This window comes from Stenella coeruleoalba (genome assembly GCF_951394435.1).
Source record: "Stenella coeruleoalba genome assembly, chromosome: 17".
NCBI lineage: Eukaryota > Metazoa > Chordata > Mammalia > Artiodactyla > Delphinidae > Stenella > Stenella coeruleoalba.
Genome location: NC_137163.1, coordinates 75,480,621 through 75,502,448, shown reverse-complemented (window position 1 = coordinate 75,502,448; position 21,828 = coordinate 75,480,621). Strand labels below are relative to the sequence as shown.

Genomic DNA, 21,828 nt, shown 5'->3' with positions numbered 1-21,828 from the left:
TTAAGCCACCCAGTCTGTGGTAATTTGTTATAACTTCCCTAGGAAACAAATACAGTTTTAAAATACATATATTTTATAACTAGCCAAGTGGTCTTTCCAAGTGTCAACGCTATAGAAAAAGCTTTTCCCATGTAAGAACTCAGGTAATTTGGCATTCATGAGCTAGCTCTTCTAAAGTAATCTATTAGAGGACAGGCTTTATCCAACCAAAGGATGACTGAGGAACTCTCAGCGGAAGTACTGCTGGTAAGCACTGAATAAGTGTAACTGTGGATTTAAGAGAAAGACAAAGATAGGAAAAAGGTGTAGAAATGTTACCTCATAGTTGATTACTGAGAGTTGAAGGACACCATTTAAATCTGAAGATTTGAATAGTGGAGTAGAAAGATAAACATCAAAAAAATATGATTGACTAACATGGGGATAGTTGGTCAAGAAGGCTAAACTAAGCTAATTTAATTGCTGCTGCTAGGAAAGAACCAATAGGTAATACCTGAAGAAGATGACTATATAGTGGTTATTTAAAGAGAAAAGTATATATTAAAGTGTTACTAAAAAATGCAACAACAGAAGAACAAATTAAACTTAAAAAATAATAACTGTAGTTTGAGTCACATTGAATATATAAAAATCCAGGAGATACGGATATTAAAGAGAGAGAGAGAATGCCTACTCTTGCCCCAGAATAACATCTGTTTGCACGGGAGGTGGTTTTTACCCTAACCCTAACTTGAAAAATTGGTAAAGGAAAAGAGTACAGTGTCTTTGAGTAGAAACCATGTTTTACAGTAAATAAATAACCCCAAGTTGATGGAGAACTTTCTCTACAGAACTTCAGCTGACATACGTAGAAAAAAACAACAGAATTGAAAATCCCATTTTACATCTTAAATAGATCTTAAAACTATTATATGGAAGGTTTAATGGAATCCTGATTTCAAATGATGCCAAAATCTCTCTCTAGATTACCTGCTGATACCAAGAGAATCACCATAATTTTATAACTGAGAAGTCTGGTCATGACACCTTAACCATCTTATTAACATCATTAATAGTGAGATGACACATATGTAACATTATGTGATGCAGTAGGAAGTACATGAAGAGTACCTAAAATGTGTTCTTGAGAAAAATATTTAACCTTAATCCAATCAAGCCTCCAGATCTGTTACACTTTATAAGAAAAAGAAGATGAAAAATAAACAAGTTAAACAACAGCCTGGGAAAATAATGAGAAGAATCCAAAAGGCAGGACATTCTATGACAAGGGGCCTGATCTCAACAAGTCAATGTCTGGAGATACAGGGGACTGGGGGCTGTTCTAGGATCTAGATTAGAAGAATTTAACATAGCAACCTAACAACCAAAAGAAATGCTTGTCCTTGACTGGATTTTGGTCTGATGTAACAGGTTGTAAAATCCAATTTAGGAACAGCTGGGGGAAATGTGACTACTGGGTCAATTATGGAATATTTCTTAATTTTATTATTATATTAATAGTACTGTTCTTGTTTAGAAACATGTTCTTTTTAGACATGCATATTGAAATATATAGGGGTAAAATGTCATGATCCTTGTAATTTTCTCTAAAGTACATAGGCAAATAAATAAATAAATGAATAAAAGCAAATATATAAAAATGTTATCAACTGTTAAATCTGGATGGAGTACATGAAAATTCATTATAATTGGGTTTTTGAATTATTCGTAATAAAAGTAAAATAAGAAATGAGAAGCAAAAAAATCCTCTAAATTCTTTTTAGAGATGATCAAAAAGTTTTATTAAGAAGTGAATTTACAATGCTGTATCTCTAGAGGTCAGTATTGTGTAAGAGAATAAGACTATATCTCAGTAGATAGTACAAGAGTAATTTTAGATAAGAATTACTAATTTAATATTAAAAATATATATTTCAGATCACATAAACTCAAGACATTCAGTCATAACATTTATATGGACAAAATTATTTCAAGCCCTTTAAAAAAATACAGTAGGTGCTTAAATAAATATAAGCGATTGATGTTGATGATAAGGCAGCAGTGATAAGCTAAAACAGCAGCCAACAGAATATGTTTAGTCTATAAGACATGCTAACAAAAAGTTCAGTAGGAAATAGAAAGTGGTTGGTACTTTTCTACACATACTTCAGACATTATCACTTATTTTTATAGCTACAAATTTCCACTGAGTGGATACACTACACCTACTTGATATTACTTCATTAAAATACGTACTATTCTAGTATCTCTTGCTTTAAGTATTTCACTCAGTGAATTAATTCTAATTAAGTCTGAGAAGAATTTTGATCAGCTTTGTTCTAACTGTTGCCAGCAACAATAATATCTAGCTCCCATTATGGTCAAGTGTAGCTAAATTCTGGTAAATACACAATACTTGACAGTTTGTACTCTGCCAACATCAATATACAGTCTGGATGTGAAAACAATAGTCCCAAAGAGGGCACAAGCCAAACAAACCTTCGATCCAGGAATGGAAGGTCAACCCACACCTAATTAAGGGCGTATTGATTCTTTTGGAATGTTTGCTGACTAGAAGCACCTTATGTTCCTAAGCCTATGAGGGGGTATATCGCATATTCTGATGGAATAAAGGTTTTTAAAAATGGAGGTTTTATTATCGCCATTCTCCCTCCTAACACGAACAGATGTGGAGCCCAGGACCTATCGGCCTCTCTGATATCAACTTTCTCTGCATTTTCTCTATCCCACTTCTAATTCTCTTTGGGCAGCAGGCTCTGTTGGCAGCTAAGCACGCCACGTGACATTTGGCCAATGAGATGAAGCGGAGGGCTTCAAAGTCAGTCTTTCCAAATAGAATATCTAAGATAGATCTTTTGTCCCTCTTCTTTGCCCTTTCTTCCTGCCTAGAATAGAGCCATGGTAACCGGAATCGCCCATTTTTGTGAGCAAGCAAACAAAATGCCACCTTCTAAGAAGAAAGAGCAGAAAGAGGAGTCAGGCATTTAAGAGGATCAGAAGCCACCGAATCACTCCTACCCTGGGCCGTCTTAATTAGGTGAGAAAAATAAAGCCCTTACTTGTCTAACCACTGCAAAGACGATTTATTTTATACGCAGCTAAAGGCAGTCCTAACTGACAGAAACAGGCATGAGGGACGCTGTCAGAAGAATGAGAGGATCTCAAAGACTTAAGCCCTGTACACAACCTTTATGTGCCTGTTTTCTCTTTTTTATTAAAAGAAAGTCACCTACTTCCTATTTTATATTCTTTCCAGAGTTACTTTGAGACTGAAATGAATTTATGTCAATACACTTCACTAACTGTGAAAATACTAAACAAATGTAAGATACTAATAAGGAGTGGATGGCTCTTACAGTAACATTTTACTGTATGGTTTTCTCGATGAGAGCTGCCTAAGGTCCTTTTCTCATCTACAAGAAAGACAACATTTTTCTTTGTCCCCCAGAGTTATCGAAAGGTTCAAATGCGAGAACATAAACTTGTAAACACCACACACGTGAGGACTCATGGAGTTATTATTCCGAAAGCGGTGTGATACACCATTTGCATGGAATTCCTGGGGTGGACTCCTCTGCTTTAGCTGGATGATCTTGAGGAACATATCAAATTTCTGAGTCTCATTTTCTCACCTGTAAGTGCGATGCTAGTAGTAACCGTGTCCCTCCCTCAGGAGCTGGACAAAGTGTAGCAGTACTGCTACATTACACGCCAATATCCACTCTCCCTGTGTTCCCTGAGGGACAGAGCCCCTGAATTTCAGCTTGGATAGCCACTGAAAATAAAGACTACATTTCTTCACCTCCCTTGTGGCTGGATTCCAGCTATGTTTTGGTCAATGGATGTGAGCTGAAGTGATGTGTACAACTTACAGGTCCAACCCTTAGTGGGAAACATCTTCCGCGTCTGCCTTCTAGCCCTCTCCACTGCTGCAAAGTGGATGAAGCAGTAAGCCATCCTCAGTCATGCAGATGAGGGCAACTAACTTTAGTACAGCAAAACAGCAAGAGAATTTGTGTGAGAATTTGGTACCAGGGAGCTGCCATGGTCTGCTGACATACAGGCTGCTGGAGAAGAGAGAAATAAACTGTTTTGTTCAATCTCCTGTATTTTGGTGCAGATTATTACACAGCTTCAGCTAGAAGTCTAACCTGTATAATAACTAACTTGGTAAGGATGAAATGAAATATGTGAAGGCAATCCATAAACCATTAAGCAATTATGTAATTAATCTTAAGGCGCTACCACAGTGATGGCATGAAGCTGCTGTAGCTCATCAAACTGTCAACTGAAAAAAACGACCTGAATTATGAAAAGGAGTTAAAAGGTCAGATACACAAAGCAGATTTCGTTTTGAAATGCAGAGCCAATCCTCACATATATGTTTAGCCTATCTCAGAGCAGCTAGAATTCGAGTACAAGGTTATTGTGCAAAGCAAATAATCTAGAGTAATAAAAAATTAACTTTGTCTCTATTTCTCTCCACTTGACAGACAGCATTTTTATGCAGTGTCAGCCACACCAACGAGACACGATGGATGAGGCTGGAGTAAACGATAAAACTATACGGATGCCCACTGTGTTAGTTTCCTAGGGCTGCCATAACACATTACCACAAACTTGGTGGCTTACAATGAGAGAAATTTATTTTCTCACAGTCTGGAGGCCAGCAAGTCCAAAATCCCGAAGGTGGCAGGGTTTGTTCCTTCTGGAAGCTCGAAGGGAGAGTCTGTTCTGCGCCTCTCTCCTAGCTTCTTGTGGCTGCCAGCAGTCTTTGGTGTCCCCCGGCTTGCACGCATCACTCCAGGCCCTGCCTCCTAACACATCGTCTTACCCCTGGTATGTCTGCGTGCTCTCTGTTTCTTCTAAGGATGCTCGCATTGGCTTAAGGGCCCACCCTAATGCAGGATGAGCTCATGCTGATATCTACCTTAATTACATCTGCCAGGACCTTATTTCCAAGAAAGGTCACATTCTGAAGTTCTGGGTTGTTATGAGTTGAACTGTTTTCCCCCGAAAGATATGCTGAAGTCCTGACCCCCAGCACATCAGAACCTGCCTCTATTTGAAAACAGGATCATAAGTTACTAGCAGATGTAATTAGTTAAGATGAAGTCATGCTGGAGTAGGGTAGGCTCTTAATCTACCATGACTGTGTCTTTATAAGAAAAGACACACAGACACAGACACGCAGGGAGACACAACACACACCGATGACAGAGGCAGAGACTGGATTTATACCAAGAAACCCCGGGGATTGCTAGCAAACTACCAGAAGCTAAGAGAAAGATATGGAAGGATTTTTCCCTGTAGGTTTCAGAGAGCATGGCTCTGCCCACACCTTGATTTTGGACTTCTAGCCTCCAAACCTGTGACAGACTATATATCTGCTGTTTAAAGACACACTGTTTATGGCAGCTCTAGAAAACTAATACAGGGATAGATGTGAATTTGAAGGAGACATTATTCAGCCTACTATAACTGGTCATCAGGGCTGCTTTCAATACTGGCAAAGTAGATACTGTCCCCATCAAGAACTTCATCATCGGGCTTCCCTGGTGGCGCAGTGGTTGAGAGTCCGCCTGCCGATGCAGGGGACATGGGTTCGTGCCCTGGTCCGGGAAGATCCCACATGCTGTGGAGCAGCTGGGCCCGTGAGCCATGGCCACTGAGCCTGCGTGTCCGGAGCCTGTGCTCCGCAACGGGAGAGGCCACAACAGTGAGAGGCCCGTGTACCGCAAAAAAAAAAAAAAGAACTTCATCATCTTAGAGAACACTGGAGTCAAAAGGGCCATAATCCTAGCCTCAAGTTTTTGACGGGAGTTACCAATTAAAAGTATGAGGATTCCCTTCAGACTGTCAGCAATACTGCTTATACCACTAATTGTTTCCCTCCACTTCACCACCCTGAAAATTCATGGTGTCATCGTGGACTTGTAACCCAGAGTGCACACCATCACTGATATCTGGAAGACCATGACTAGCCTCTCTGGCAAAGATCCCAAAATGTCATCCCAGGATTCATTAGCTCTGACAAGGCTTTGGGCAAGGTCATTCCTGAGCTGAATGGCAAGCTCTTTGGCATGGCCTTCCATATTCCCCCTCCCAACACGACTGTCATGGATCTGACCTGTCACCTGCAGGAAGCTAACAAACATTACTACATCAAGAAAGTGGGGAAGCAAGGGTCTAAAGGAGCTCGGAAGGGCGTCCAGACCTACAGAGGGATTGGCCTGATTATTAAGACTTTCACAGTGATACGACCCAACTGTAATGCTGAGACTGGCACTGCCCTTAACCACCGCAATATGAAGCTCATTTCCTGATATGACAACAGGTTGGGCTAAGTCCACTTCACGTGGATCTCAGAATGTACACAGAATCCAATGTGTAAGAGCCCTGGACCTTATCCCCAGCAACAGCATGATAGAAGCAGAGAGGAGCTCAGCTGCTGGGGAGTCCATGCCCAGTTGTATTCCCCGACACACTAAGAATCGTTCATCTTCATTTAACACAGTTTCTGTTCTCTGAACAAGGTTTAGAAAGCTCTGCTTTGTCATATATTATTAGTACCAACAATAAAATCCTCACTGTATCCAGGGAGGGGGTGAGGTAGGGTAGGGGACTGACTTGAACGATTACTGAGCCACAGCTGAGATTCCAACAGGACAGTAAATACTACAGACAAATGGTTTAATAACGTTAACTCTTGGAAGCGCTAGCATATTTCTTACCTGTATATTCAGAAAATGGCTTGTGTATTACTCCTAGCACAGGTTTACCATTTACAGCCACACACACCATAGTAGTAACATACTTTCGAAGATCCTCTACAAGAAAAAAAAAATCCAATAATAAAAATTATTATTAAAATAATTTTAGGATTGAATTTAAAAATTCAATTTTTAAAGCATTTAGAATTTTAAAAAGCATTTAGAATAGTCCCTGTGCAAGGGATGTGCTCACTAAATATCATCATTATTATATCATCAAATCAATTGCACTCTAGGAAAAACTCTTTACAAACAAACCCCTCAATATTCCATATTTCTACTATTTCTGCAAAATATTGTTTTATAGTTTCAGTTACTATCAGATATACACACCTAGTGTCTTCTCCCTGTTCTCCAAATAGTTCTCTACTGAGTGTCTGTTTTGGGCCAAGTTCCGTACTTAAGCGCTAGACTGCGAAGGTGAAAAAGCAGAAGCCTCCAGATTCAGAGAACGTACCGTTTAGAAGAACAGATATACAAGCAATCAACTTTTACGCACCAGGAGAACAAAGCAAACACAGAACATTATATATCTCTGTGTAAGAAATAGGGACTGAGAGAAGATCCACAGAAGTGAAACAGGAGCTAGGACTAGGTGAAAAGAACAGCAATAGGAGGTGGGAGAAGTAATTCTGTTTTGCTGTTTACTTGCTCCCTGGGTGCCTAGGATTTACTATCTTGAATTCCAAGAACAGATGCATATGGAATAAAACCTAAATTCCAAAAATCACAAGTGAATATTGTATTCTGGCTATATAAATAAATACCTCAATAACGAGCACCTCAATAAGTAAATCAATATGTAAATCAACACTTCAATAAACTGGGGTCCGATAGGAACTATTTTGTTGCTGTGACTGCTAGAAACTTCCCTTCACTAAAGAATCAGTGACACAGTGAGAGGAGGATGCCGTAATACAGTGATCTGAGGGAAAAAAAAGGTTGAGAATAATTGATCCACTCCAGAAGATGCACACCACAGTGCTTTAATCCAGCTCTCCATCTTAAAATCTAATTGGAAAAGTTGTGTCAGGCTGGTAAAGTACTTACCACCAGGAATACACCACCTGCCCTTGTTCTGGTTCTCCGATACATAATGGCAACATGAAGTCTGAGATCAACTTTAATTTAAAATTACCCGTATATTCCTGTGTAGCATCAAGTGGGTCAATCCAGACAGTAACACTCTCCGCTGGCACTTCCTGAGGAGTGGCTATTTCCGTTAGGATGTCCTCAGGAATCTTACGATCCCATAAGATAACCTCCTGATCAGCTGCGTCCACGTGTTCCTCAGTATTTATCTGCATTAAAAAGAATTGACAGTTAGAAAAGTTTTAAAGTTAGAAAAAAATCACTACCTGGAAAAAACAGAATAGAGAAAAACAATTCAGACAAAATCCCATAAATTGAAAGTAGATAAATATTTTTATTTCAAGGAATGCCAATGAAAAATGAAAATATGTAAGAAATTCCAGCGACATTGTCTTCCAGTGCTTTCCAATCTAATATTCGAAATTAGCTTGTTGTGTAAGCAGGACAGAGAATCTAAACATAGAGAAATATAAAAAGAAACTAAACATCAAGGAAACAAGCTATTTAAAACTTGATAATATTTAGGAAAAATAACAGATCTAAACATGTGAAAATGGACTGACAATATTATGGAACACTGAACACAAGTAACTATAAGAGTCAGAAAGAGAAAAGTGACAATAGACTTAAAATTATGCCTTAAAAACAATATGACTTAAAAACAATGATAAAGATGTCAATTCTCCCATCTGTAAACTGCAGATTTAAAGCAACTTCAATCAAAATCCCTACACTTTTTTTAACCCCTTCTTGGAAACAGAACAATCCATTTTGGGGAAAAGGAAAAAAATATATATATGATATATCATGATACATATATGAGATATATATATATGTATGTGTGTGTATATATATATATATATATATACATATATAAATATCATGGTGGGGTGACTTTCCTTGACATATTTTGGCTTTTTCCCCCAGCTTCACTGAGGTATAATTGACAAAGCTGAATGTATTTAAAGTGTACAACATGATGAGGTGATATACACATACATTGTGGAGTAAGTACCACAATTAAGTAAATTGACGTATCTACCACATCATGTATTCACTTTTTTCTTTTGTGGTGAAAACACTTAAGATCTACTCTTGAAGCAAATTTCATGTATATAATTCAGTAATATAAACCACAGTCACCTTGCTGCACATTAGATCCTCAGAACTTATTCATCTTAGTTATAATTGAAAGTTGCTTTTTTTTTTTTTTTTTTTTGCGGTACGCGGGCCTCTGACTGCCGTGGCCTCTCCCGTTGCGGAGCACAGGCTCTGGATGCGCAGGCTCAGCGGCCATAGCTCACGGGCCTAGCTGCTCCGCGGCATGTGGAAACTTCCCGGACCGGGGCATGAACCCGTGTCCCCTGCATCGGCAGGCAGGACTCTCAACCACTGCACCACCAGGGAAGCCCGAAAGTTGCTTTATTAAAAAATAAATTTATTTATTTATTTAAATTTGGCTGCGTTGGGTCTTCATTGCTGTGCACGGGCTTTCTCTAGTTGTGGCGAGCAGGGGCTACTCTTCACTGCGGTGCGTGCGCTTCTCATTGCGGTTACATATAAATGTGATACAATATTTTACTTTCTCTGTCTGGTTTATTTCACTTAGCAGAGTTCCCTTCAGGTTCATCTATGTTGTCCCAAATGGCAAGACGTCCTTCTTTTTGAAAGTTGAATAGTATTCCACTTTAGGTGTGTGTGTGCATCACATTTTCTTTATTCATTCATGCATAGATGGACACGTATCTATCCGTTGTTTCCATATCTTAACTATGACGAATATTGTTACAATGCACTTGCGAGTACAGGTATTTCCTCCAGATACTGATTTCATTTCATTCAGATATATATCCAGAAATGAGACTGCTGGATCATATAGCAGTTCTATTTTAAATTTTTTTTGAAGAACCTCCACACTGTTTTCCATAATGGCTGTACCAATTTACATTCCCACCAACAGTACGAAAGGTAAGAGCTCCCTTTTCTCCACATCCTTGCCAACACTTATCTCTTGTCTATTTGATAAAAGCAATCCTAACAGGTGTGAATTCATGTCTCATTGTGGTTTTGATTTGTATTTTCCTAATGATTAGTGACGTTGAGCACCTTTTCATGTATCAGATGGCTAATTACATGTCTTCTTCGGCAAAATGTCTATTTGGGTCCTTTGCCCATTTTTTAATTGAATTATTTATTTTTTGCTACTGAGCTGAGTGACTTCCTTACATGTTTTAGACATTAACCCCTTATCATATATATGGTTTGCAAATACTTTCTGCCATTCCATAGGTTGCCTTTTCATTTACTTGACTGTCTCCTTTCCTGTGCAAAAAGCTTTTTAGTTTGATGTTGTCCCACTTGTTTATCTTTGCTTTTGTTTTCCATGCTTTTTGGTGCCTTTTCCAAAAAAAATCATTGCTAAGACCATGCTAAGGAATTTTAGGTTTTAGGTGTCACACTTAAATCCTCAGTGTATTTTGAGTTAATTTTTGTTGCGTGGTGTAAGATAAAGGTTCAGTTTCATTCTTTTGCATATGGATAACCAGCATTCCCAGCACCATTTATTGAAGAGTCTATCTTTTCCCCATGGTGTGTTCTTGGCACCTTGTCAAAGATTAGCTGGACGTATATGCACTGGATTATTTCTGAACTCTATATTAAATTCCATTGGTCTATGTGTATGTTTTATGCCACTATCATATTGTTTTGATTACTATAGCTTTGTAATATAATTTGAAATCAGAAAGTGTGATGCCTCCAGCTTTGTTCTTGCTTGCCTACTCAGGTCTTTTGTGGTTCCGTATGAATTTTAGGATTGTTTGTTCTAGTTCTCTGAAAAATGCCATTGGAATTTTGATAAGGATTGCACTGAATCTGAAGACTGCTTTGGGGAGTACAGATATTTTAACAATATTAATTTTCCCAATCCAAGAACAAGCAATCTCTTTCCATTTATTTGTATCTTCTTCAATTTCTTTCATCAATGTCTTTCAGTTTTCAGTATACAGGTCTTTCACTGCCTTGGTTAAATTTATTCATATTTTATTGTTTTTGATGTTATTGTAAACGGGATTGTTTTCTTAATTTCTCTTTCAGATAGTTCACTGTTGTTAGTGTACAGAAATATAACTGATTTTTGCATGTTGATTTTGTATCCTACAACTTTACTGAATTTGTTTATTACTTCAAAAGTATTTTGGTGGAGTCTTAAGGGTGTTCTATATGTTAGATTGGCTCATCTGCAGAGACAATTTTACTTCTTCCTTTCTGATTTGGATGCATTTTATTTGTTTTACTTACCTAATTGCTCTGGCCAGGACTTGCAGTACTATGTTGAATGGATGTCGTAAAAGTGAGCATCTTTGTCTTGTTTCTGATCTTAGAGGGAAAACTAAAAGCTTTTCACCACTGAGTACATTAGCTGTGGTCCTGTCATATATGGCCTTTATTATGTTGAGGTATAGTCCTCCTATACTTAATTTGTTGAGAGTTTTTATCATGGAAGTATGTTGAATCATACGATTTTTATCTTTCATTCTGTTCAAGTGGTATATCACCTTGATTGATTTGCATATGTTAAACTGTCCTTATATCCCAGGGGTAAATTCTACTTGATCATGCTGTTTAATCCTTCAAATGTGCTGTTGAATTCAGTTTGCTAGTATTTTGTTGAGAATTTTTACATGTATATTCATCAGGGATGTTGGCCTGTAATGCTCTTTTCTTGTAGTGTCTTTGTATGACTTTGGTATCAGGGTAATGCTGGGAGTGTTGCTACTTCTTCAATTTTTTGGAAGAATTTGGGAAGGACTGGAATTAATTCTTCATTAAATGTTTGGTTGAATTCACTGAAGAAGTCATCTGGTCCTTGGATTTTCTTTGTTGGGAGACTTTTTACTAATGATTTAATCTTACTAATTACAGATCTGTTCAGATATTCTATTTTTTCCTAGTTCAGTCTTGGTAGGTTTTTGTTTTAAGGTATTCATCCATTTCTTCTAGGTTATCCAATTTGTTGGCATATAACTGTTCATAGTAGTCTGTTATGATCCTTTGTATTTTGCAGTATCAGGTGTAATGTCTATGCTTTCATTACTGATTTTATGTATTTGAGTATTCTCTTATCTAAGTCTTGCTAAAGGTTTGTCAATTTTACCTTTTCAAAAAACCAGATCTCGGTTCATATTTTCTATTGCTTTTCTAGTCTCTTATTTCTGCTCTGATCTTTATTATTTCCTTCCTGCTGCTAATTTTGGGCTTAGTTTGTTCTTCTTTTCCTAGTTCCTTGAGGTGTGAGTTAGGTTATTTGAGATTTTTCTTTTTTCTTAATGTAGGCTTTTTTCTTTTTTTGTATAAATTTCCCCCTTGGAACTGCTTTTGCTGCATCCCATAAGCTTTGGTATGTTGTGCTTCCATTTTTGTTTACTTCAAGATATTTTTTTTCATTCCCCTTTTGACTTTTTCTGAGTGTTGTTTAGTTTTCACATATTCGTAAATTTTCCAGCTTTCCTTCTGTTACTGACTTCTAGTTTTACATCATTGTGGTCACAAAAGATGCTTGATATGATTTCAATATTCTTCAATTTGTTAAGACTTGTTTTCTGGCCTAATATGTGATCTATCCTGGAGAATATCCTATGTGAGTTTGAGAAGAACGTGTATGATTCTGCTGCTGCTGAAATGTTCTGTATATGTATGATAGGTCCATTCAATCTATGGCGCAAGTCTATTATTTCTTTCTTGATGATCTGTCTGGATGATCTGTAACTGAAAGTGGGGTACTGAAGTCCCTACTATTGTGCATTGCTCTCTTTCTAGCTTCAGATCTATATTTTCTTAATATATTCAGATGCTCCGATGTTGTGTGCACAGGTATTTACAACTGTTATATCCTCCTAATGAAATGACCCTTTTATCATTACAGATTGACCTTCTTCATCCCTTGTTATAGTTTGCTTTATCTCAATCCCCTATAGCCAGGCCAAGTGCCGAGAGCTTCTCATTTGTTTTCTCTAGGGTGGTGTCCTGAAATGCTCAAGTCTGTGAGCCTTTTCCCCATCCCAGAGTCATGGTGACTTTCTGCATTTGTTCACTAGCCATCTGCAAAGGCTTAATCTCATGGTCTGTGGAAGCATGTGCCAAAATCAGGCCAAAGCGGGTGGGTGGTGTAGGTGAGGCATGTATTGTTGGGGGTGTTCACAGGCCATTTGGGGGGGTTTGCAGGTAAGGAGTCCCCAGTGGCTCATGGGCAGGCTTCCTGACGGCATTTGCAAAGAGGTTAGTAGCATCCGTTTGATGAGTTGCGTCCTGACTTAGGTGCTCCCACAGTTTCTCCCAACCCCTCAGACTTGCAGATCACCTCAGTAATCTAGGTGAGGTGAAAAAAAAGTAGGCCTTTTGGCCAGTGTCTTGCATGGCTAGAAAAGCCAGGCACTCACTCACACACTCCTGTGGGTGAAATCACAGGCTGAAGGGGTCTCTCTCTCTCCTGGCACTGAGCTGTGTTACCTTGACAGAGGGGCAACGTAAGAAAACTGAAAATGTTCCTTTTACCCTCTTCGATGCATCTATTTTTGGATTTTTTTGTCTCAGTAATGTGCTGAAACTTCTCTGCTGGACTCCCAGACTCCCACAAAGAAACTCTTGTCTGTGGGTGACTGCCAAAATCAATGTTCCATAAGGGAATGACAATAGAGAATTCCTATACTACCATCTTGCAAATATCACTCTAAAGTATTTTGGGTAGAGAGCCCATGCTCTTAATGACAATGCTAGGCCACCTCAGTGAATGAATGCAGCAGTAAGAACATGCAAAAACCAGAATAAACTTAAAACAAATAATGGATGTGACGCCAAGAAAAGAGAAGCAGTTCCTGGGTCTTGATCACTCCAGTTTTACAAAAACGGTAGTGCCAAGTCTGAGTAGCAACGACTGTGCCTTTTTTTTTTAATTAATTAATTTATTTTTGGCTGTGTCGGGTCTTAGTTGTGGCACACAGGATCTTTCATTGCGGCACATGGGCTCTTTGTTGCTATGCATGGGTTTCTCTCTAGTTGTGGCGTGCGGGCTCCAGAGCACACAGGCTCTGTAGTTGCAGCACACGGGCTTCTCTAGCTGTGGCGTGCAGGCTCGGTAGCTGCAGTGCGTGGGCTTAGTTTCCCTGTGGCATGTGGGATCTTAGTCCCTGACCAGGGATCGAACCCGCGTCCCATGCCTTGGAAGGTGGATTCTTAACCACTGGACCACCAGGAAAGCCCTATCACTGTGCCTTAATGATTAAGATTTTTGTTTGGAGTTCATCAGCTTCTTCATATTCTTTCAACTGAGTATGTGCTAACAAGTTACAGAACTTTATTTGAAGAGATTTTCACTGAGAGTCAGGTAAGGGAGAAACAGAGTAAGAGAATAAGAACATCAGCACAATTACCTGATCTGTTTTTGCACAACAGCTATTTGTTACCTGCTACTAGCACGTCACACCTACAAATTTAATAAACACTCCCACCATTGTAGACAGCCTTACCAACAGTTGTTAAAGTCAAAACCAGTAAGTCTTCCTCAATTATTTTCCACATTCCACCAGCCAGTAAGCCCTGGAAGTTCTAGCTCTCGATTCTAAATATCTGTCACTATGTATACCAAGAAATATATCCTAGTTTGAACCACCCTCTGTCTCTCACTCGGATTCCAAAAATAGCCTTTGATTGCTCTGCCTCCAATCGTGCATTCACTGATTCATTCATTCATTCAACAACAATTTAATGACTACATATTCTAAACTGCTTTGGGCAAGGGAATATAATAGTGAATAAAAGAGATCAATTACTGCCTTTCTGAAGCTTCACTTCTCAACCCAGCAACCTGACATCTTCCTAAATCACATCATGTCACTCCCTGCTTAAAACCTTCCAATGGTTTCTCATTACATTGAGATAAAATCCAGACTCCTTACCATCACCTACAAGGTTAAGTCCAGGATGATCTGGCTCCAGTAACCTTTCTCTATTTGCGCCCTTATTTACTACACTCCAGACTCACTTGCCCTCGTCTGACCCTCTGGCCTCAGGGCCTTTGCACCTGTACTCTTCGGTTCATCTACACTCTCCCCAAACCTCTGCATGATGGTCTGCCTGCTTCTCGTCATTCAGTTCTCAGCCCCAAAACAGGGCCCCAGAGTGGCCTTCCCTGACCACCATGGCCAGAGCAGGGCCCCACCCCACCCCACCCCTCTCCCCACAAAATCTTATTCTCTTCAAAGCCCTCATTAGTATCTGACGTATGTGTTTATATGTTTACTATCTATCTTGACTCACTCGAACATAAGTTCTGTGAGTTCAAGGACCCAGTTTCCTTCATTACTATAGCTCTATCCCCAGTGCCCAAACCAGGGCCTGGCACAGTAGGTGCTACATAAATACTTCTTGATTGACAACATTATTCTTCATCAACGCAGTTTCATTTCTTCCCTGTAAGACCTTCCACTCAATCTACTCTCATCACTACTGCCTATCTGTCTCAGTCCTCACCAAGGAATTGAAGAATAAGAAATCAAGATCCTAAAATACAATTAGTGCCATTCATATGACAGTTCAGTTACTCTGGGGTCAAGGAAACTTTTGGTTAGTGCCTTAAGAAGGTAGCATTTACTGCATTTCTCCCTAAATCATTATATCCTAATAAGTTTTTAGATATAATGCTTCACACTGTGCTTTCAGTAGGCATTCAGTAACTATTTTCTAAATGGATATATATAGCTCTCTAGCTGTCCTCTTCTCCTTTTACATATAGAAGCCTTTTACTGCCAGCTATTACCTCTCAAATATACCCCTATAAATAAACATGCTCTGGTGTCTCACACTTTAAAAACAAACATATGAAACAAAAAATCCACAGAACCTTCTCTTAGTCCCACGTAACACCCTAGCCAAGTTCCTGAGAGCCCAATTTCTCGAAAGACTTGTCTTTACTTAATGTCTCCATTTCCTTACTTCCCATCTTTTTAAATTTTGCTTCCTTCTCATCAAGACACCAAGAGAACTCTCATCTAATTTACCAATGACCTGCACACAGAGCCATTATAAAGAGTATGTGTTCTACACCAGATTGCCTGAGTTACATTCCAGCTCCTCATTTTACTGGGTATGTGACTTACCTAGGCTAGTCACTTAATCTTTCTGAGCTGCAGTTACCTTATTGCTAAAAGTGGGTGATACATACACCTTCCTATAGGGTTCTTTGGGTGAATCAATGAAATACAATAGGCAAAACAAACAAACAGCGCAGTGCTTAACACAGAGTAAGCACTCCATAAAAGCTGGCTGCTAGTATTCTTACTAAATGATGATTTTCAGTTTTCGTTATTCTTGGTCCTAGGCCCTGATCTTCCCTTTCACACTGTATTCTCTCCCGAAGCACCCCTGTCCAAAACTGGTTTCAATTAATATTACAACATTGATGACTCACAAATTTATATTTCTAATGCAAATGTCTCTTCAGAGCTTAAGACCCATATATTCAACTACCACTTTAACAAGGCCCCTTGCACCTTTCCAAGGCACCTCTAACTTAACAAGTCTAAGACGGCATATTCATAATGTGCCCTCTTGCACTTGTCATCCTCCACTGCCCTTCACCACCAGCAAAACGCCAACTGTGAAAGCCAGAAACAGAAGTCATTTTGACACACATCCCTAGAAATTCTCTCATATCCTTCCACATATATCCTCCTCTCTACAACCATGACCCCCAATTCAAAATGCATCATCTCTCACTTGAGAAAGCCTCCTAACTGGTCTACCCCCTCCAAACCATTCTCTAAGCATCTACACCATGAGCTCTTCCAACCTTTAAAAAACTGTAGTTAAGAGTACACTTTATTTGCTACTCCTATGCTGCCTTATATACAAAATTATACAGACCTGAGATAATTCCCAGACCATTAAGTGAATCTCTGTGAGCCTAAGATGATTTTCTACCTGTGTAACCCTTGGCAAATTATTTAGCCTCTCCAAGCCTCAATTTATTTACCTGCAAAATGGAGGTAATAGCACTTAACCTCCTACGTTGTTGTCAAGAGTAAATTACTAATGGTAAGAAAAAGCTTAATTCGGGGCTTGCCACTTACCGAGGACTAAATAAATGTTGGCTAGTAAAACAAGCTGAGTATAGCTTTCCCATTGCCTGAGTTTGGGTCCTCATCTCTCCAAAGTCTAGTTAAACAGTCTCCTAACTGGTCTCACTCACCTCTCAATGCCCAAAGCCCAAACAAAGTATGGCATCGTGTAGGCTTCAAGAAAAGTCAGGTAAGTCTGGCCTTCTTTTAGTACTCTAGGATTAAACTAAAGATCAGGTTCAAACTTCTTTGAGATTAGCATAGGATCTAGCCTCTGCCTACCTTCCTAGTTTCTTCCACAGTAAGTCTTCCATGTGCATCTGTTTCAAGTTCATCAGGCTACTTGAATTTACTATACTACCACCTCTATACCGCCTGCTCCTTTGAACTTGGTTTTTCTCTGTCTGTGATGCTTATGTCTGTACTAATTATCAAATTACTAGTTACCTCAATTTTATAGAAGAGGAAACTGTCGCCCAAAGAAGTTAAATGACTGGCCAGGATCACCTAGCCTGGTGACAGGACAAGACGTTAAGGCAAGTGTTCTTTGCACTATATTAGCACTTCTCAAACTTTTCCAGTGAGTACTCCTGTTGAGAGAGAAGAGTCTCTCATCCCTGAGGTCAAGAAAGGCACAGACCCAAGACTCCTACCAGCTTGAAGTATCATGCTTTATCTTCAAATAAATCACTGTCAAAAACTTTTAACCAATTGAGGACAGGAGCCCCTTAAAAAGAGAGTTCCCTGTACATTAAAGCAAAGCTATGAATCCAAATGTGTTCTGTAGTGCAAATCCACTCCAGAGAACTATCGCCAGCCTCCACTTTCACCATTATCCACAAGCATACAATGAGAGGCAGTGTCACACAAATGGCTGCAGTTACTATTATTTTCACACCATGAAATCAAGCATTGCCAATGTGTTTAGGAAGAGGAGAAAGGCTGCCCTGAGAACTCTCCCAAGATCCCAAACGTGAGAAAGACTGAAGGCAAAAGGGAATCCAGAGATCCTAGGCCAAACTTGAGTTTTCTTAGGACAGCATACGCACCTTTTTTTATTTTTGGCCACGCCGGGCAGCATGTGGGATAGTAGTTCCCCACCTGGGGTCAAAGCTGGGTTCCCTGCGGTAGAAGTGCCGGAAGAGGGGAGTCTTAACCACTGGAACACCAGAGAAGTCCAACATGCACTGCTTTAGAGCAGGGCTTCTCAACCTCGGCACCAATTGAGAAATTAGGCCAGATAATTCTTCATTAAGGGGGACTGTTCTGTGCATTATGGGATGTTTATCCTCTACCTACTAGATGTCAATAGCATTCTGCCCCCAGTTGTGACAACCAAAAATCTCCAGACATTGCCAAATGTCCCCTGGGGGCAAAATTGTCCAGTTGAGAGGGAGTGACACCTGCAATATCCTCTTACTAAGGAGTGAACAATTAAGAGAGGGAGCTCAAGCCTCTGACTCCAGACAGGGAAGTCATGGGAGAAAGGGACCTCTCTCCATTTGCATAGGGCACCAGGATAAAAGAAGAGAGGATCTGTGGTTTCTCAATGCTAATTTTCCATGGGGACATAAACTGAGTGGGATTCGACTTAAGATCCTCACCAAAAAATTTCAGGTGCAGCTTCAAAAACAACTAGACATTTAAGACTGTACTTCTAGGTGTTGGAGGAAGGGAAGGAGACAGGAAAGAATGTAGGGCTGAGTCACTACCTAGATGGCAGTAACATCTGGCCTCTAGTCTAACAACTTACTGACAAAAGGAGACAGCTCATCATGACACCATCCTACTGTGACATTGTGTAAGTGAACATAACCTCCTCTATTCCACTAATCACCATCCAACACGAACACAAAAAGACACGCAAAAGACGTACATGCAAACATTCAGTCACAAGAAAACAAAAAGTTATTTTACATAAAGCAGACTTCAACGTCTGTAAAAAGTTTAGTTTCTGTGTTTTAACGAGATGCAGCTCATCACCCGTGGCAGTTACTCCCCCAGCGTTTGTTAAGAGGGGAGAAAACAAATGCAGAATCCTGCGGAAGTTACCCAAGGCAGAAGTTTTGATAGACGTGCAGTGGGGTGGAGTTCACATTTGAACACACGTGTACATATGGATATACACATCCAATATTTGAGAATATTTTTGTACTGGCATTTTTTAAAAAGTCAACTCTCTGCTATATTTCACTATTATTGCCTTTAAGCTTCTACAATTTTAAATTTTCCCCAGAAAATCATACTACAAGTTTTAAGTAGCCTCCTAAAGGTAGTTCATATAAGCTGTGGAGAGGAGTGTCATGAGTCTCAGGTCTCCCACGTGGAAAGTGGGAAAATCAAATTTACTTCTTAAAGTTGCTGTGAGGATCAAGCCAAGTCCTGTGTAGCCAGGATCTGGACACCTAAAATACACTCAATAAGTGGTTACTATCACTATTGTTTATAACTAGTATATATCAACTTCTCTGAAATTCCCGTTTTTTTCCACAAACTCTTAGGGAACACCATGTGCTTCGGAGAAGTGAAAAAGAAATTTTACAAGCACATCTTACACCCAGAAGCCAACACAAGATAAGTATTATTTGTGACGATAAAGCACAGTAGGGCAAAAGAAAAACCTGAAGTGTTCTATGTTTTGTTTGAGAACTATCATGTCAATTACATCAGGTATCCAGCAGCTCTGATACAAGAGCCAAAGTTCCTTCCCACTGCAAAAAAATTTTTAAAAAGACAAAAAAAAAAAAAATGTAAAAAAAAAAGACCAAAAAAAGAAAAAGCAGTAATATAACAGACTGGAGAGAGGGTTAAACAAGATATGTAATTCTACAATGACAATACTCCTAAGTCTTACAAGAACAACAGTAAAAGGTCAGATACCTTCCAAAGAAGCTGGGGTTTACGTTTCACTGTTTATCTAATCAATAAAATTCCACTGGAAACGATTTTTCTTCCCCATCGCCAAAATCTACTGTTAGGTGAGCTAAAGCATAGAAAGTACCGCCACACTATGGTAGCTCTTCCTCTGGATTGTAATACATTCTAAAAAGCTTTATTCATTCAACAGCGCTGAAATGATGAAGTTTAAAGTATTAATAACGAATCCAAAATGTCTGGATTTCCCTAAGAAAATGTCAATTCCTTCCCCAGAAACGTTCTTCAATCCTTCCTCTTTGGAGTAAATAAGGGATAGAAGGCTGAAGTTGCCGGGAAATATACTTCGAAACACTTCCTTGAAGGGCCCCCCAAATATATGCCAGTAAGAGGGTCCTGATGAGACCACAGCTAAAGTAAATCGTGGGCGCACCAGCCCACACATGTCCTGCACACCCAGAGCTCTGCCGCAAGACGTCTACCTGGTTCCTAGCAGGTCCGCCAGAAAACATGTATTTTACAGTCACGACCCTTCCAGCAATTAGATGAAAGGAGGCTAGAGGGCCTTGGGGGTGCTAGTCCAACCCTTTCATTCGACAGAAGAGCCTGCGGCAGGGAGCGAAGTTAACTTTCTCTGCCTTCGGAGAGCAGGGCCCACCCAGAAGCCAAAGCTCCAGATCTCAGGTGCCAAGCGGGCGCGCACACCTGGGGAGGGGCCAGAAGGTCACGCGCCCCGAGTCGGACGCCCCGCGACCTCACCCAGCTCTTCCAAGAACTCTCTGTTATGACCTTGAGCACCTAAACCTTTGCGTCTCCATCTCCGGATCTGCGAAATCGGAGCCAGAGCCGGAACGCCTGGGGCTGCTGCAGGAGTCGACGCGCTGGGACCCGCGCCCCGGCCCCCGCTCCGCCCCCCGCCCCAGCGCCGGCTCGCGACGCCCACCTGCACGTTGGGGAAGGCGGTCTTGAGCAGGTAGAACATCTTGCGGTTGGACAGCACGTCCCCGCTGGTCATCTTGTCGTCGGCCCCCTCGCGCGTCTTCCCCTTGGACTTCTCGTGGAGGACGTTGCTCTCGCGGACGCGCCGCACTTCGTCGCCGCCGCGCACGGCCGCCAGCACCGACACGGCCAGCATCTCGCGCAGATCCACCGTGCCCCCGTCGGCCGAGGCCGCGGGCCCCGCCGCCCCACCGCTCGGCTCGCCGCCCAGGCCGAAGAGGCTGAGGCGGCCGGCCAGGAAGCCCGAGTAGAGGTGGTAGAGCACGCCGAGCCCCAGCAGGCAGAACACGGCCACCCCCAGCGGGGACAGGCGGATGCCCATGGGGGCCATGGCGGGAGGCCGGGCCCTCGGGGCGGCAGCCCTCACAGGCCTGCCCGCGCTCCCGGGTCGGGCAGCGCGCGGACTACACCGGCGCCCGCTCCCCGGCGCCCGCGCGCCCCATCGCTCGCTCCCGGGAAAGGCCGAGCCGCTCCAAGAATCCCCTCGCCGCCTTTCCGCACGCCCGATTCCCGGGGCGGCGCGCTCCCAGTTACTCAGCCGGCCCGCGCGCCTGGCTTACACGTTAGCCAACTGCCGTGAGGTGAAAGGGGAGCGTGGGTGTGTATCCGGGTTACGCAAGGGGGCGGGGCGCTGGTGAGGGGCGGGGTGAGCCAGCCCCAACCCCCTGGGCGGGGCGACCGGAGGCGGGGCGGCCGGCCGGTAGCTCCGGGTCGTGTTGGTCGGCGGCGCCTCAGTGATTCCGGTCGGACGGCTGTGTTTGGGTTTTCAGATCACTCCGGGATACGGTGGAGCTACTTCCCAGGCACGGAAGGATGCTGAGTGCCGTGTGGAAATTTAAATTAAATCTCTCTTTGAACGACAGCGTATATCTGAAATAGAGCCATAGGGACGGTCTAGACGTCCCGTCACTGATTATTGAGGAACGGAGGACGTTGCAATCCATTTTAAGAGAAACCTATGCTTTTTTTCCGTCGGC

General features: G+C 41.2%; 1 protein-coding gene across 1 annotated transcript in view; it reads right to left on the bottom strand.

Annotated features, from left to right (window-relative positions):
* Positions 1–21,412, bottom strand: part of BPNT2 (3'(2'), 5'-bisphosphate nucleotidase 2) — a 31,958-nt gene extending 10,546 nt beyond the window's left edge. Inside the window, exons 1-3 of the mRNA XM_079901556.1 lie at positions 20,796–21,412; positions 7,912–8,074; positions 6,735–6,830 (exon numbers count right to left, since the gene is read on the bottom strand). Of these exons, the coding sequence (XP_079757682.1) occupies positions 6,735–6,830; positions 7,912–8,074; positions 20,796–21,182 (646 nt within the window). The 5' untranslated portion in view covers positions 21,183–21,412. The remainder of the gene's footprint in view (positions 1–6,734; positions 6,831–7,911; positions 8,075–20,795) is intronic.
* Between the last annotated feature and the right edge of the window lie 416 nt (positions 21,413–21,828).